The sequence below is a fragment of the Lolium rigidum genome, chromosome 7 (genome assembly GCF_022539505.1).
Source record: "Lolium rigidum isolate FL_2022 chromosome 7, APGP_CSIRO_Lrig_0.1, whole genome shotgun sequence".
Taxonomy (NCBI): domain Eukaryota; kingdom Viridiplantae; phylum Streptophyta; class Magnoliopsida; order Poales; family Poaceae; genus Lolium; species Lolium rigidum.
The window spans coordinates 160,734,691-160,751,398 of NC_061514.1; the positions used below are offsets into that span (position 1 = coordinate 160,734,691).

At 53.4% G+C, this 16,708-nt stretch overlaps 2 protein-coding genes and 1 pseudogene across 2 annotated transcripts; all 3 read right to left on the minus strand.

Moving 5' to 3' along the window:
- Positions 1-3,333: 3,333 nt before the first annotated feature.
- On the minus strand, positions 3,334-4,699 carry LOC124672195 (annotated as a pseudogene).
- Positions 4,700-11,350: 6,651 nt separating this feature from the next.
- Positions 11,351-12,739, minus strand: LOC124679357 (uncharacterized acetyltransferase At3g50280-like). The gene has a single exon (XM_047215127.1). The coding sequence runs from the start codon at positions 12,737-12,739 to the stop codon at positions 11,351-11,353; it is 1,389 nt and encodes a 462-aa protein (XP_047071083.1).
- A 1,496-nt stretch (positions 12,740-14,235) lies between these two features.
- On the minus strand, positions 14,236-15,636 carry LOC124672196 (uncharacterized acetyltransferase At3g50280-like). The gene has a single exon (XM_047208468.1). The coding sequence runs from the start codon at positions 15,634-15,636 to the stop codon at positions 14,236-14,238; it is 1,401 nt and encodes a 466-aa protein (XP_047064424.1).
- Between the last annotated feature and the right edge of the window lie 1,072 nt (positions 15,637-16,708).

Below are 16,708 nucleotides of genomic sequence, written 5' to 3' on the forward strand. Positions count from 1 at the left end.
GACCATGAGATATCTTCATGTCCAGCTCCATGTCCAGCTTCACGTCCATCTTGACGTCCGTCTTCATGTCCAGCCTGCTCCTCTACTCCTCGTGCGACGCTCGTCTCCTCTTGATACACGATGATACATAAGTAATAGGATTTAGGCAGTATAAAGTTCTCATCAATCAAAGTACCGTTTAGAAACAAGTTCACCTGTTGTTTAAGTAGCTTCGCACGAGCCCTTGTAATTGGTCCAATCCGAACTTCATCGGACTTGAGCTTCACAGCAGGTTCATCTTCACTTATCAATGACGGAGGTAGTGGTGTAGTAGGGATGTCCTCATCAAAAAGGGATAGCACCAATGCAAAAAACGAAGTTAGCTGTGAAAATTTCGGCCAGGCGGAACTTCCGGTGTCTGGGGGCGGAACTTCCGGTCCCGGGCGGAACTTCCGGTCGTAATCAGATCTGCGGGCTGTTCATCGATTTGGGCGGAAATCCGAGCCGAAAATCTTCGAATTCGCGGAAAATTTGGCACTAGAAGCTGTGGGAAGGTGGGGGAATTGTAGATCAACACCAAAGACAAGTTTCTATTGGACCAAAACCACCAAAAACTCAACAAATCGCGAGATCCAACCAAGGCCAATTTGAGGCTATTTTTTGGGATTTTCGAAAAAAATTCTCAAGAATTTTTATGGGGGTGTGGGGGTCAAATCCGTGGCAACCAAGGAGCTCTTGATACCATATGATAAGGGCTAAGCCCAAGGGTGTGCCCGATCTTCACGGATTTGGGTGGAATTCGTGGGGGAGGTGGAAGAACGCGATGAACACGAAGAACGCGGAGGGGAATCGTGGCATACAAACTCACACACACACAAATCAGTTTGTCCTCGTTGGCCCGAACCACCAACTCGATAGAGGTTGTAGGAAAAGACCTTCCGGTAGAAGTCCCGCAAGATCGACGAATCGAACCCGAGAGATCTAGAAGGTTGAAAAGACCGGAAGGTTGATAGAAGTGCAAGCAAAAGACCAAACGGTAGAAGTGCAAGCAAAAGACCAACAATCGGTAGAAGTCACCAAAGAGATCACAAAGGTTCGACAAGGAGATCGAGTGATACAAGATCTAAGATCTATGGTAGGGTTTCCCTCCTGGGGCAAGAGCAAAGCTCAGGTTTAATTTCACATCAAGTCTAATCTCAGATCTGAGCCAACAAGGCTATTTATGGTTGGTGGGGCGAAGGGGTAAGTTACATGCTGAAAAAGTGTTGTTTGTGCTGAAAGTCGAGCAGGCGGAAGTTCCGGTCATCCTGGGCGGAAGTTCCGGCTGGATTCCCTTCACTGGGGGCTGGACAACATCTTGGAGGTATCTGGGCGGAAGTTCCGGTCCCGGAGGCCGGAAGTTCCGGTCAGGGCGGAAGTTCCGGCCAACTTCCTGTATAGTTCCGGAAATGGCCAATTTTCTCGCAGTAACATCCAGGGTTGTTTTGGCGCATTTTTGGAACTAGGGTGGAACTTGGGCGGAAGTTCCGGTGGCTGGAAGTTCCGGTCGCTCGGGGCGGAAGTTCCGGCTGGATCCTTTTTCCTGGGCGATGGAAGGCATCTGGGAGGCATCTGGCCGGAAGTTCCGGTCCTGGGGGGCGGAAGTTCCGGCTGGGGCGCTGTAGCTCCATCTTCTTCATTTCCAGCTCCCTCTCCATTGGCTTGGTCTCCATGGCTTGCGTCTTGGTCGATGTACCTGATTGAACATAGGGTATTCGCATGAGGTAGCATGCCATCCAATGATGTATCAAATGTATACGTGGAAAGGAGCGAGTTCACCTCTTGGTGTAGGGCTTGGGCACGAGCTCGTGTCATTGGACCACGAGGAGGACTTGTCGGTCTTGAGGAGGCGGTGTCCAAAGGCCACCCCGTATCACGACGCCTCCAAGAAGTTAACAGTGCACAAGCGCTGTCGTCGCCTGATGATAGATCTTAGGTTTTCACCCTGAAGAAAGACCTCACTCTCAAAACAATGCCTTCAACAAGGCTATTGCCAAGGACAACAAATTAAGGCCAGACCTTGATTTTTCACCCTGGAAGGTAAGGCTTTGAAATTCTCCTGTGCAGTCGCCCCCACTCGCATACCGCTGCTCCAAGTCACAAATCACCAAGCTAATTCCTCCTTGCCATCAAGACTCGAGCCACCATTGCTAGACCTCAGATCTCGGCTTCCATGTCATTCTCCGCCAGCATCACTGAACGAAAATGGTGCTCCATGATATTAACAGCCAGCAAAGCTTCGAAGCGCTCCCTCTGAAACCAAACGGTCAGAGTAAAACACGGGTGTGCACGATCGAATCCCACCCGATCCGGCAAACTCCAGGCATAAAACGCCGAGTGCAGCACCGATGGAGCCTTCCGAAACACGCCACTTCCGCCAGATCGATGGGGAGAAGCACCGGCAGATCATCATCTTGGCGGTAGAAGAAATCCTAGGACCACCACCATTATTCCATCCAAGCAAGCAGCCCCCACGCCACCAGCCGGAAGAAGAGGAGAAGATGATCCCAATCGTCGGTGAAGCATCCCGCTAGGACCAAGTACGCAACCGCTGTCGCAGTCGCATGCCCAAATCGGATCCAAACCAAGACCCGCTGCAGCCACCGCCCTCCATGGCAGCTGCGCGTCAACGCCGCCGAGGAGATCCTCGGATCCGCGCCTCAACGCCGCCACCACGGAAGCTCCTCTGCCCCAAGCTCCCTCGCGCCGCCTCAAGACAGCGAGCCTAGGCGGGGTGCCTCGGCCCGCGGTATGCCTCCACCGCCATGATCCACGAAGATCCAGGACAGATGCAACCGCCGCCTGGCCAGGGATCACTGTACCGACCACCACCGGCGACCATCTTCGTTGGCGCCGCCCAAGCAGCCCCATCAATGAGAATCCCCGTGACCTCCATCCCTGGCACATTAGGTACCGGGGCCCGCCACCACCGCCGCCGAAGCCGGCGGCAGCGGCGGAAGGGAAGGGAGGCGTTTTGGGGAGGCTTGGCTGTGGCGATCTCGCCCCCCGGCGGCACTCTCGGGAGCACCATGTGAGGGAAGGGCGGACCTGATGTTGAGGAGCGTCCCTGTCTTTTTCATATAGACCACACACATATACTCATATTTTAGTTTCAAAATTCGTGCACACATAGCTTTTATTTTACGAAACAATTCGTGTACACATAGTTGCATCTGTTACTATATATGCAAATACTTTTTTCGGAATTATTAAAATTCACAGAAGACATTTTTCGTGCGCCGTAAAATAGTGCACCCTTTCTAGGGAAACTCGATTCATGACTCGAAAAAATTCGCTTATGATGAGCTGAACACATTACGGCATGCTCACAATCACAGCGTCCATGAACTCCTCATCGACGAGAAGCCTCTGCAGCGCGTCCGGCGCGATGCACACCTCCATCGACATGCTCCCTCCACGCTCACCCCCTCAAACACTGTCACCTTCCCGTCCGTCTTGTTGCCGGGGCCGCTCCTCAGGGCAACCGGGTTTCCCTATCCGAAGTCGTTCCCAAACACGTCGAAACGCGGTGAGCTCCTAGTCGCGACCGCAGCACTTGCACCTCCGAACAACTTGTTCCCCGCGTAGACAAAATTCGGCTCCCGGGTCCAGTGATCCAGCCAGTCCGCCATGGCAGCCTCGTCGAACGACGCCACACGCGACTCAGCTGCCACGCCGTCCAGCCTAGCCCCTTGTTTAGGATCTCGCCGACGGTGGAGCTCGCCTTGCCGAACACCGCTGCGCTGCCCAAGTAACCATCTGGTATGCCCTTCACACGTCCCGTCATCCGATGAGCAGAGAGTGAGACGTCTCCTGACCCAGCGGGAGGCGCCGAGCAAGGGACACCGCCCGCCAGACGTGCGCGAGCAGGGCATGGAGCGAGGAGATTGCAACGGTGGCGTCTGTCTCGCTGTTCTCCCTGGCCTTGAGCTTCTGGATGCTCGCAACGGAGAAGGTGAAGAAGCATTCTTGTACCGTCGGGCGCTCAAACCGCCGGACCACGTCCTGCAGCTTGCTGACCGGCAGGCGGATCGGCACGGGGCTGGTGTCGATGAAACACCTCAGGTGCACCGGTGCAGGCGTCCGTACCTCGTGCAGATCGATGCCACCTCGGTTGATCTCTGACCAGGTGTTGAAGAACTCCCAGAAGGCGGTGCCGTCGCCTACGGAGTGGTTCATCGACATGCTGATGAAGACGTCGTCGGCGAGCTCGGTGACCTGCGCTGACAGCACATGAAGCGACTCTGTGGCGGCGTCCGCATTGAGCACATGGTTGAGCGGGAAGAGTGCCCAGACCACCGAAGGGATGTGTATCGAGCCGATGATGTCTGCGACGGCGACCCTGGCGCCACAGCGTGGATGAACTCAGCGCCTTCTCCCGTGCACCGCAACAGGACAGAGACAGCCCCTCCGTCATGAGGCTCCACGACTAGCCGGCCGGCGAAGGGGTAGAATTTTCCAGGGCGCGCGCGAAAGAGGACGCGAGGGTGTCAACGAGGCGCTCCCCGACTCCGCCGGTGGGCGGCTTGGGCAGGAGTATACCCTTCTGGATATAGTTTATGGTGAGGAGGCAGAGGTCCCAGGGCGTGAGGTGGATGTTCACAGCCTCCTCTGAGTCCGACGGGGGCTTGATCATGCGCCAAGATACGACCAGGACATGGTCCGCGGCGACTGTTCCCATCTGCTCGTTGTTGCCTATATCTCGATCTGATTTCTTGGAAGTTGTATTAAGTATGATCAGAGGAGGTGCTTCTTAAATGAACATGTGTTATACTCTTTGGCCTCCTTATTTCTGATGACATGTACACTTATCCCACTGCTATTCTCGCTCTATTTGCTCTTTCACAGGAGATTCTGGTGATGACACACGTGGATCTGTTTCCAAGAGAGGCAGGCATGAGAGGCCTCCTGGGTGCCGTACAAGCACTCATATTCCTAGCAGAGCAGCTCAGGGCAGTGGTCCAGGTAGTTCATCTGGGGGTCGAACCAAGTCAATAGGCAAGAAAAGGAAAGAGAGACACGCAGTCCCAGATGATGATCTTGTTGAGAAAGTGCCAACATACAATGAGGGCACAATACATCTTGCTGATTGGAGAAGACCCAGAGAGAAGAATCCCTATCGGTTCGAGGAAAGAACTTACCTTGGTGGAGATCAGGAATTCTGGACCAACACTCAGGTGAATTTGTGGGATGATTTCTACAACTCTGCAGAGTGTATGAAGAATGGTGTCATTGTGCATCCCAAGGCCATCAACAAGGAAGTACTTACCATGCACCAAGCCACTAAGTACCGCTTTGTGGTTGATACCTTGCAGAAGATGGGGTTGTTTGATCTTGTGTGCCTGAAGCCTAGTAATACAAAGGGAGTTGGGTTATATTGCCCAATCCTTGTCCGTCAATTCCACTGCACTGTGTTCTTTCATGATGATCCTGCTCGCACTATGACATGGATGACTGGAAAGGAGAAGTACTCTTGCAACTACCTTGACTTCTGTGAAGCCATGGGATTTGGTAGTGTCCGTGCTCATGGTTTTCAGATTCACTCTTAGGATCAATTCACTCATGTTAAAAAATGAAAATCAGAAATAGAAAGTCCGCCCAAAGTACATTATGGATCCAAATTCCCGATTGTGTGCATAACATGAGACTGAGAGCAAAGCTTTTATTTAAAAAATTGAACAAGGAAGACAAAATCAATCAACACAAAAAACTCCCCCTCGTGTCGCTCCCCCAGGTGACGCCAGGGGCGAAACCTAGCGCCACCAAAGCTCCTCCCCGCCTGGGCCTCCCGCGCTGCTGCCACCAGCGACCTCCTCCGCGGTGGTGGCGGAACCCCGCTGTCGAAGGTGGTCGAGGAGTTCCTGGGCGCGAGGTGGAGGACCGGCTCGTGGGGGCGGTGGCGGTCGGGGCTTGAGGAAGGCGAGCCGGCGGGCTCGGGTGGTGGCTGCTCGCCGGCGCTGCGGTGGTCGCGGCTGCTGTGGCGGCGGTCGCCCTCGGCGCGGGGCCTTGCGGGGCGGCCTGGTCGGCGTCCTCCCAGATCGAGATCTGCTCGATTTGGGGGCGTGTAGGTCGGCCTCGCTCAAGCATATTATTTTCTGCTTGCCAAGCTATTCCGTGAGAATCTCATCAGCAAGTCAGGAGATACAAGTGAATGCCGAGCCTACCATCTTAATATCATGTACTACTACCGTCCTGAAAACATTAGGACGATTGATGGCTGTCTACTGTGAGCTGATACGCTCTGTTTGCAACCGTATGAATCCAAACTATGCTCAGTATGTTCAGCAGCTCATAAATACGGTTGTGCCATCTCCCAACAATAAGAAAGATCAACTGATCAAGATGGAACCATTCAAGTTTCCTTAGCAGCGAGATAAACCGGAAGTTCCATCTATGATGCCTTCTGAGCACCGGTCCAAGGAAAGGCATGACCCTGCAGCTAGCTCCAGTTCTTCTATGCGCCCCAAGCGGGGTGCCTCTCGCTTCTTGGCAAGCCTGTGGCAGATGTGCAGGAATACCAATGATGTTGCTCATCAAAGCCTTTCCCTGAACCAAGAGACTAGGAGGCGTGGCTGCAAGAAATCATCCTGTCCCTCCACCTGGACCTGAGATGGAGCCTGTGGTTGCACCAACTTGGGAGATGCCTCCCATTGATGATGAGATGCTCCAAAACTTTGATATCTCCCTATTTTCTCATGGTGGTGTTCCCCCTCCTACTACTAGATCCGCTCATGCTCCTGAGGCTTCTAGAACTGGAAATGATGATGATGAATATGAAGATAATGAAGAAGATGATGATGAGGATGGTGATGAGGACTCTCCACCCACTGGGACCGAGTTCTATTGATGGGAGCGCTAGCATCCCTACTCTTTCCTTCGCCTTTTTGGTGTTTCGATGCCAAAGGGGGGGAAGAGAGTAGAGTCTAGAATCACGGGGTTGCTTGGGTGTTGCACAAGCCATGCTTGATACTTTATTTGCTTCTTACTTGGCTTGTGTTATTTTCTTGCTTTCTTTCATTTCCGGAACCATTTGCTACTTTGAATAATTTGTGTATGGACATGTTATTGTATGCTTAATCTCTATGTTAGGATGATTATGCTATATGCTTATATCTTGATATATACCTGTCCATACCATGCTTGTTTCTTAAAGATATTGAGGGAGCTTCTCATGTGCAACAAATGGTGCACTTTGCATTCAAATGCAAACTCTCCAAGTGCACACATTATGGGGGAGCTGTCTTAATATCTTATATGGAATCAAGGTTTGAGCTTATCATAATATTTATATGTGAATCTAGCTCGGTTTATCATCATATACCAAAAAGGGGGAGATTGTAAGGGTATTTTACCCTTATACATTATTTTGGTATCAATGACACCGTTGCTAGAGTATTTGGTCTAATACATATCTATGTGATTATTCCCAGGTATTAGCCAAACAAGCATAATGGTGTATCAATGGAACAAGAAGGTAAAGGGAGACCCCCCACTTCCACAACAATGAAGACTGGCTATTCAGCCTCTGGCCGGCATGTGGTTCGGTCGGACCGGCCTGTGGACCGGCCTTCCCGGCACGGACCGGCTCCTGCTCCGGTGCCAACCGGGGGCATGTTCTGTATGTCAAGAACTTGCCCCGGCCTCGGCCCGGCGCACGGCCCGGTTTGGACCGGCCGGTCCGGCCTCATGCCCAGTCTGACCGTCCTGTGGACCGACTGCCCCGGCGCAGACCGACTCCAGCTCCGGTGACATCCGAGGCCATGTTCTGTATGTCCCCGATCCGCCCCGGGCACGGCCCGGCGCTACGTCCGGTTTGGACCGGACGGTCCGATGTGTGGCCCGGTCTGACCGGCCCCTGCGCCGGATGGCCCGGCCCCAGGCCCGGTTGACCGGACTCCTCGAAGGTTTGCTGAGCTGGACAAGTTGCAACGGTTGGATTTCGTGGGACCATATAAATACCCCTTCACCTAGCTCCGAACACTAGGCACTACATAACAAACTGTTTTTGAGCTCTCTCTCTCTCATACTCCATTGATAGAAACACCAAAAGCCTCAGATCTCCCTCCTCCTCCACCCAAACTCGAATCCCTCCTGGGGAAAAGATAGAGGAGGCCCTGATCTATAGTTCAACCGAGCCAAATCTTGTTCCCCCTTGTATTCATTGAGATACTTGCTCTCTAGGGTTCCTTGGAAACCCTAGGTGGGCAAAAGAGGTCTGGAAGCATCCGGGCTGTGGATTTGCTCCTGACAAGATTATGAAGGTTTGGAGGCTGCCTCAAAGTCTACCACAAGTGAGTGAGCTATTCCTTCGTGGGATAGGCTCCGGAGAATAGGGTGAGCCTTCGTGGCGTTGGGGAATCCTTCGTGGTACCTCCACCCCTCCAAACGTGACGTACTTTCTTGCAAAGGAAGGGAACACGGGAATAAACTGTCGTCTCCGCGTGCTATCGGTTATCCCTAACCGAACTCTTTACTTGTGTTATATTTTCCTTCGTGCTCGAGTTACTTGTATCATCATATAGGATGCCTCACCTAGTTTGAATTAGGCTCACCTTTATATTCCGCGAAGCCTAATATTGCAAATAAAGAATTAAAATTTGTAGAAACCTATTCAGCCCCCTCTAGGTTTACCATCTCTGAACTTTCAGCGTGGTGCCTGGCTTCCTAGATGGCGGCGTGGGGCATATTGTGGTAGGTGGGAGGTGAGTGATAAGATCACCATGTGGACAAGAGGTGAGGATAAAGCTGAGGTCGTATGAAAGCAAACAAAGCGACACCTAGATACCCACCAATGCAAGCCAGCCTAACAAACGAAGTGAAGAATATGACTCAAATCACATTTCTCGGTGGACATGCCGCCATCACCTGCCCCTAGGAGTTTCAAAGTTGGGCGAGACAACCAATCATGCTCTATATATACCGTTAATTTTATTTTGACAATCAATACCACATATATTCATAATAACAAATAATACATGATAGAGATACACGAGCTATCTCCAACGATAACAAAATAAAGTTTAAAAGATACTAAAAAAATCTTCGAGGTCTTCAAACTATTTCTTCTTCCAAGACACAATCTTGTACTTTCCTAAAAACAGCCGAAGATAAATAACAAACCATAGATATGTAAATCCAATGAAGGGTCTCCCATAATTTCAATTTGACCCGCAATGCCAATGCTGCATGCACGCGCGCAACCATTAAAGTAGTCAATCAACATCGGTAAGAGTACCAACACCAGTATGTTAGAGAATAACAACCGATCAACCTTGCAACATCGATGGAGAGCCGAGAGTACGAATTACCATTGTCGAGGATGTAGCAACCGAGACAAAAACTGCGAGGATAATCCTCCTTGCGAAAACCATGAGAAAAGATCCAAAATTGATCTGGCGATAATTGTAATCTTTTAACACCACCATTAACGTCGGGAAGGAGATCTCATCATCGAACGAAAGGCCGAAGATCACTTATTGCAGATGATGCCATCTCCATTGAGGGGAAACCAACAGGAAAACGGCTACCAAAACCCTACATAGACTACTGAAAATAGTACTTTTATTGAAAACACCACACATAGATTGGTTTCCCACTCCTCCCGACGCCGGCGAAGCCGGCTGAAGGAGAGGAACCATTAAACTTAATTGCATATAGTCGGATTGTATTCTTGTATTTTTCCATATTTTTGATAAGGAGCATATATTAATATCACGAAGATACCAATTACACCCAGCCTCTGCAACAATGCATTGCCCTAGCGGTATTACGGATGTACACATCCAAAAAAGAAAGAAAAATTACAAAAAAGAAAAGTCTTGCTACAGTGATCCACTCCTTAAAACAGCAGTACCAACACCACCAGAACAGCACCAGAAGTTCAGCTTCTCCAAAAGCGACGCCTCCAAGAAGGTAACAGTGCACAAGCGCTATCGTCGCCCGATGATAGATCTTAGATTTTCACCCTGAAGAAAGACCTCACTCCCAAAACAATGCCTTCAACAAGGCTATTGCCAAGCACAACCAATTAAGGCCAGACCTTGGATTTTTACCTTGAAAGGTAAGGCTTTGAACTTCTCCTGTGCAGTCGCCCCCACTCGCATACCGCTGCTCCAAGTCACAAATCACCAAGCCAATTCCTCCTTGCCATCAAGACTCGAGCCACCATTGCTAGACCTCAGATCTCTGCTTCCATGTCATTCTCCACCAGCATCACGAAACCAAAACGTGCTCCATGATATTAACAGCCAACAAAGCTTCGAAGCGCTCCCTCTGAAACCAAACGGTCAGAGTAAAACACGGGTGCGCACGACCGAATCCCACCCGATCCGGCAAACTCCAGGCATAAAACGCCGAGTGGAGCACCGACGGAGCCTTCCGGAACACGCCACTTCTGCCAGATCGATGGGGACAAGCACCGGCAGATCATCATCTTGGCGATAGAAGAAATCCTAGGACCACCACCATTATTCGATCCAAGCTAGTAGCCCCCACGCCACCAGCCGGAAGAAGAGGAGAAGATGATCCTAACCGTCGCTGAAGCATCCCGCCAGGACCAAGTACGCAACCGCCGTCGCAGCCGCATGCCCAGATCGGATCCAAACCAAGGCCCGCTGCAGCCACCGCCCTCCATGGCAGCTGTGCGTCAACGCCGCCGAGGAGATCCTCGGATCCGCGCCTCAACGCCGCCACCACGGCAGCTCCTCCGGCCCAAGGCCCCTCGCGCCGCCTCAAGACAGTGATCCTAGGCGGGGTGCCTCGGCCCGCGGTATGCCTTCACCGCCATGATCCGCGAAGATCCGGGGCAGATGCAACCGCTGCCTGGCCAGGGATCGCCTTGCCAACCACCGCCGGCGACCCTCTTCGTTGGCGCCGCCCGAGCAGCCCCATCGATGAGAATCCCCGCGACCTCCACCCCTAGCACATTAGGTACCGGGGGCCACCGCAACCGCGGCCGAAACCGGCGGCAGCGGCGGAAGGGAAGGGAGGCGTTCTGGGGAGGCTTGGCTGTGGCGATCTGCCCCCCAGCGGCGCTCTCGGGAGCACCACGGGAGGGAAGGGCGGACCTGATGTTGAGGAGTGTCCCTGTCTTTTTCACATAGACCACACACATATACTCATATTTAAGTTTCAAAACTCGTGCACACATAGCTTTTATTTTACGAAACAATTCGTGTGCACATAGTTGCATCTGTTACTATATGCAAATACTTTTTTTCGGAATTATTAAAATTCACAGAAGACATTTTTCGTGCGCCCTAAAATAGTGCACCTTTTCTAGGGAAACTCGATCCATGATTAGAAAAAATTCGCTTATGATGAGCTGACCACATTACGGCATGCTCACAGTCACAGCGTCCATGAACTCCTCATCGACGAGAAGTCTCTGCAGCGCGTCCGGCGCGATGCACACCTCCAGCGACATGCTCCCTCCACGCTCAGCCCCCTCAAACACTGTCACCTTCCCGTCCGTCTTGTTGCTGGGGCCGCTCGTCACGGCAACCGGCTTTCCCCATCCGAAGTCGTTCCCAAACACGTCGAATCCTGGTGAGCTCCTAGTCGCGACGGCAGCACCTGCACCTCCGAACAACTTGTTCCCCGCGTAGACGAAATTCGGCTCTCGGGTCCAGCGATCGAGCCAGTCCGCCATGGCAGCCTCGTCGAACGACGCCACCACGCGACTCAGCTGCCACGCCGTCCAGCCTAGCCCCTTGTCTAGGATCTCGCCGACGGTGGAGCTCGCCTTGCCGAACACCGCTGCGTTGCCCAAGTAACCCTCTGGTATGCCCTTCACACGTCCCCGGCATCCGATGAGCAGAGAGTGAGACGTCTCCTGCCCCGGCGGGAGGCGCCGAGCACGGGACACCGCCCGCCAAACATGCGCGAGCAGGGCATGGAGCGAGGAGATTGCGACGGTGGCGTCCGTCTCGCTGTTCGCCCTGGCCTTGAGCTTCTGGATGCTCGCAGCGGAGAAGGTGAAGAAGCATTCTTGTACCGTCGGGCGCTCGAACCGCCGGACCACGTCCTGCAGCTTGCTGACCGGCAGGCGGATCGGCACGGGGCTGGTGTCGATGAAAAACCTCTGGTGCACCGGTGCCGGCGTCCGTACCTCGTGCAGATCGACGCCACCTCGGTTGATCTCTGACCAGGTGTTCAAGAACTCCCAGAAGGCGGTGCCGTCGCCTACGGAGTGGTTCATCGACATGCTGATGAAGACAGCGTCGGCGAGCTCGGTGACCTGCGCTGACAGCACAGGAAGCGGCTCCGTGGCGGCGTCCGCACTGAGCACATGGTTGAGCGGGAAGAGTTCGCAGACCACCGAAGGGATGTGTAACGAGCCGATGATGTCCGCGACGGCGACGCCGGGCGCCACCGCGTGGATGAACTCAGCGCCTTCTCCCGTGCACCGCAACAGGACAGCGATAGTCCCGCCGTCGTGAGGCTCCACGACTAGCCGGCCGGCGAAGGGGTAGAACTTGCCCAGGGCGCGCGCGAAAGAGGACGCGAGGGTGTCGACGAGACGCTCCCCGGCTGCGCCGGCGGGCGGCTTGGGCAGGAGTATGCCCTTCTGGACATAGTCTATGGTGAGGAGGCAGAGATCCCAGGGCGTGAGGTGGATGTTCACAGCCTCCTCTGAGTCCGACGGCGGCTTGATCATGCGCCGAGATACGATCTGGACATGGTCCGCGGCGACTGTTCCCATCTGTTCGTTGCTGCCCATATCTGGATATGCTTTCTTGGAAACTGTATGCAGTATGAGCAGAGGAGCTGCTGCTTAAATGAACACACTCGGACCATGTTTGGCACAAGTGTAATTTCCCTTCCGAATCCTCTCCCTCCGCCGCCGATGAGCCGCAGAGATTCGAGGACCAGCTAGCAGAGCCCACAACCCTCACGCCCTCACCGCCAAGCAGAAACGGAGAAGGCCTCAGCGGCAAGGCCCAGATCGAGGTCTTCACGACATCCAATTCTCCAGATCCTTCAGCCCTTGCGCCGCCATCAGCCGCTTCGGGTCTTCGGGATCCTTCAAGTTGATCATCGCCAACACCGCAGCTACCTGTTCCTCGAGAGCTGAGGCCGCCACCCCTTCGCCATCCGCGCAACCGCCCACGGCGACGCCAAGCTGATTTGGAGGATCAACAGCTTCCGCCGCAACAGTGCCTGCTTCCTCCACTCCGCCATCTCCGCCTCCTTCTCCCTTCTCGCCCTCTCCTCCCCCATCTTCCTTTCCTCTGCGAACGATGGGAAACCCGTCGTCCACTTCGGAGTCGACATGTTGATCCGCGGGGCGCACCGGTGAGTACCAGCGGCGGCGAGAGATCGGGGCGGGGAGAGAGGCGGCGGCGTCGAGAATCGCCAGGGTCGCTGCTTCGGGTATTTTTCGTATATTTTGAGGCGTAAAGTGTCGTGTTTTACTAGCTCTTAAGATGTGAGTTGGGCTCGAGCCGTGCTTCTGTAATTGTTCATTAATTGCTACCTCTATCTATAAATAGACGTATGAGATTTGTGTATATTTGAATGTAGACGCGATTTAGTGTTTTTTTTTTTTGTTTCGCCGATTCGCTCGGCGCATTTTGGGCGAGAGAAAACAGTAGTCAGAGAAATGTGACCTTGTTTTATGGATCGCTCTTGTGAAGGTGCGCGCGCGGACGGAGTAGATTGATCTTAAAACACCGCTTTGTGACCCTGGTAAAATTGTGAGTCGCGGGAGCAAGAAATTCAGTTAGCCAGCAAGAAACTGACCGATCCCTAAAAAAGGAAAAAAAAAAAAGGAAGAAAGAAGCAAACCAATTGATCGGACGGATGAAAAAAAGAAGCTGATTTCATCGATGCATGGTGGACGCTTTAATTTGTTGGAGCCAGCGAGCGAGAAAAGCAAAGGCCCGGGTCCGTACGAGTTAATGCTGCGGCGCGCGTTTGACCGGGCCGAGGCGGTGCGTGCGTGCGTGCAATCGATCGGAAGCACGCGTGGCAGAGATCGAAGAGCCGCGCGCGGAGGCGGAGCACAAACAGAAACAGCTGCCACCCGGGGCAGGGAGCACGCGCGCGGAGGGTCGGTCGGTCCAGAATTTATCCAACACAGCCGCCCAAGAGCACGCGCGGGCGCCTCTGCATGGTGCGTGACCGCCGTACGGACACGCTGGAGGTTTGGAAGCTGCACGCGGGGTCCGCCGGGAAAGTCGATCGATCCAAATCGCTTATGGTGAGCTGACCACATTACGGCATGCTCACAGTCACAGCGTCCATGAACTCCTCATCGACGAGAAGCCTCTGCAGCGCGTCCGGCGCGATGCACACCTCCAGCGACATGCTCCCTCCACGCTCACCCCCCTCAAACACTGTCACCTTCCCGTCCGTCTTGTTGCTGGGGCCGCTCCTCACGGCAACCGGCTTTCCCCATCCGAAGTCGTTCCCAAACACGTCGAAATGTGGTGAGCTCCTAGTCGCGACCGCAGCACCAGCACCTCCGACCGACTTGTTCCCCGCGTAGACGAATTCCGGCTCCCGGGTCCAGCGATCCAGCCAGTCCGCCATGGCAGCCTCGTCGAACGACGCCACCACGCGACTCAGCTGCCACGCCGTCCAGCCTAGCCCCTTGTCTAGGATCTCGCCGACCGTGGAGCTCGCCTTGCCGAACACCGCTGCGTTGCCCAAGTAACCCTCTGGTATGCACTTCACACGTCCCCGGCATCCGATGAGCAGAGAGTGAGACGTCTCCTGCCCCGGCGGAAGGCGCCGAGCACGGGACACCGCCCGCCAGACGTGCGCGAGCAGGGCATGCAGCGAGGAGATTGCGACGACGGTGGCGGCCGTTTCGCTGTTCGCCCTGGCCTTGAGCTTCTGGATGCTCGCTGCGGAGAAGGTGAAGAAGCATTCCTCCACCGGCCGGCGCTCGAACCGCCGGACGACGTCCCGCAGTTTGCTGAACGGCAGGCGGACCGGTACGGGGCTGGTGTCGAGGAAAAACCTCTGGTGCACCGGTGCTGGCGTCCGTACCTCGTGCAGATCGATGCCACCTCGGTTGATCTCTGACCAGGAGTTGAAGAACTCCCAGAAGGCGGTGCCGTCGCCTGCGGAGTGGTTCATCGACATGCTGATGAAGACGCCGTCGGCGAGCTCGGTGACCTGCGCTGACAGCACAGGAAGCGACTCCGTGGCGGCGTCCGCACCGAGCACATAGTTGAGCGGGAAGAACTCCCACACAACCGAAGGGATGTGTAATGACCCAACGATGTCCGCGACCGCGACACCGGGCGCCACCGCGTGGATGAACTCGGCGCCTTCTCCCGTGCACCGCAACAGGACGGCGACGGTCCCGCCGTCGTGAGGCTCTACGACGAGCCGGCCGGCGAAGGGGTAGAACTTGCACAGGGCGCGCTCGAAAGAGGACGCGAGGGTGTCGACGAGACGCTCTCCAACTCCGCCGGTAGGAGGCTTGGGCAGGAGTATGCCCTTCTGGATGTAGTCAATGGTGATGAGGCGGAGGTCCCAGGGCGTGAGGTGGATGTTCACAGCCTCCCCCGAATCCGACGGCGACGGCGGCGGCTTGATCATGCGCCGAGAGATGATCCGGACAGGGTCCGCCCCGTCTGGTCCTGTCTGCTCCTTGCTGCCCATCTCGATATGCTTTCTTGGGAGTTGTATGAGCAGAGCTGCTGCTCAAATGAACACACTCGCTCATGTAGATCTTGCCATTTTTAATACCGTATACCCGCGTCATATGGGACTGAGATTAGAACTGGTACTTTTTTTAAGCTAACTCGTGAATCGTGATTAGTGGCCTTGTATTTTTCTTTACATTATTCACCGTCCTGTATTCTTTTTTATCTACACAAGTTGGGACAGATGGAGACGAAAAAAGGTGCTTACCATCTTGCTCTACACCGTTTTGAAACTGACACACAATTTGTTTATCGGGTTTGCTAACTTTCAATTGACTGGGAGTTGGTTAAATCTCGGTCAAAGTTAGACCTTATGCAGAGATTCACGCTGATCTCGTTGTTTTTGTCTTCTTTTTTTTTTTTTTTGCTGGAAAACTCTATTTACCAGTTGGCAGTAGCTACAACTGGTTGTGGATCGACGATTTCGTTTTTGGTGAGAAGGGTGGAGGAGAATACAATGTGCCATTATGGCATTTAAAGTGTCTTGTATCTTTACAATTCAAACCGCTCCAAGGAAGAGTAGCACCTGCAGAGGTTTGAACATCAGGATACATCGTCCTCTTCGCGTGCATTGGTTATTCTTTAAATCGAGCTTCTTTACTTATGCGTTTACTTTGTGATATTCTTCTTTCTTGAAGTTCTATATCTTGATATGACCTTGTTGCTTGTCTTGCTTAGAATAAGTTGTTGTTGTACATAGGTGAACCCTAGTTTGTAGCTTTTGTGCTTATCAAGTTAAACATTAGTTTTTAAACCACCTATTTCCCACCTCCTTTAGGCGGAATTATTGGCCTTTCAGTATCCTTGAACAATGTTGAGCTGTCCATTACGATTTATTCGGGTGAGCAATCGTGACTTGTTACTCTTAGAAGGTGAATTCTTAGTTGGCTTGTTAGTTGGTGCCGTAGTGACCTCTTCGTGGAGGATTGTGAAGAGGCCACGGCTTTCCCCTTCGTGGGATTTGTGAAGTGATTGTAGAGCTTGTCGTGGCAACCTGAATTTCTCTAAAGATGATTAGCTTACTTCGT

Excerpts from the sequence above, each read along its gene's own strand:
- LOC124679357 (XM_047215127.1), bottom strand. The coding sequence starts at position 12,739 with ATGGGCAGCAACGAACAGATGGGAACAGTCGCCGCGGACCATGTCCAG.
- LOC124672196 (XM_047208468.1), bottom strand. The coding sequence starts at position 15,636 with ATGGGCAGCAAGGAGCAGACAGGACCAGACGGGGCGGACCCTGTCCGG.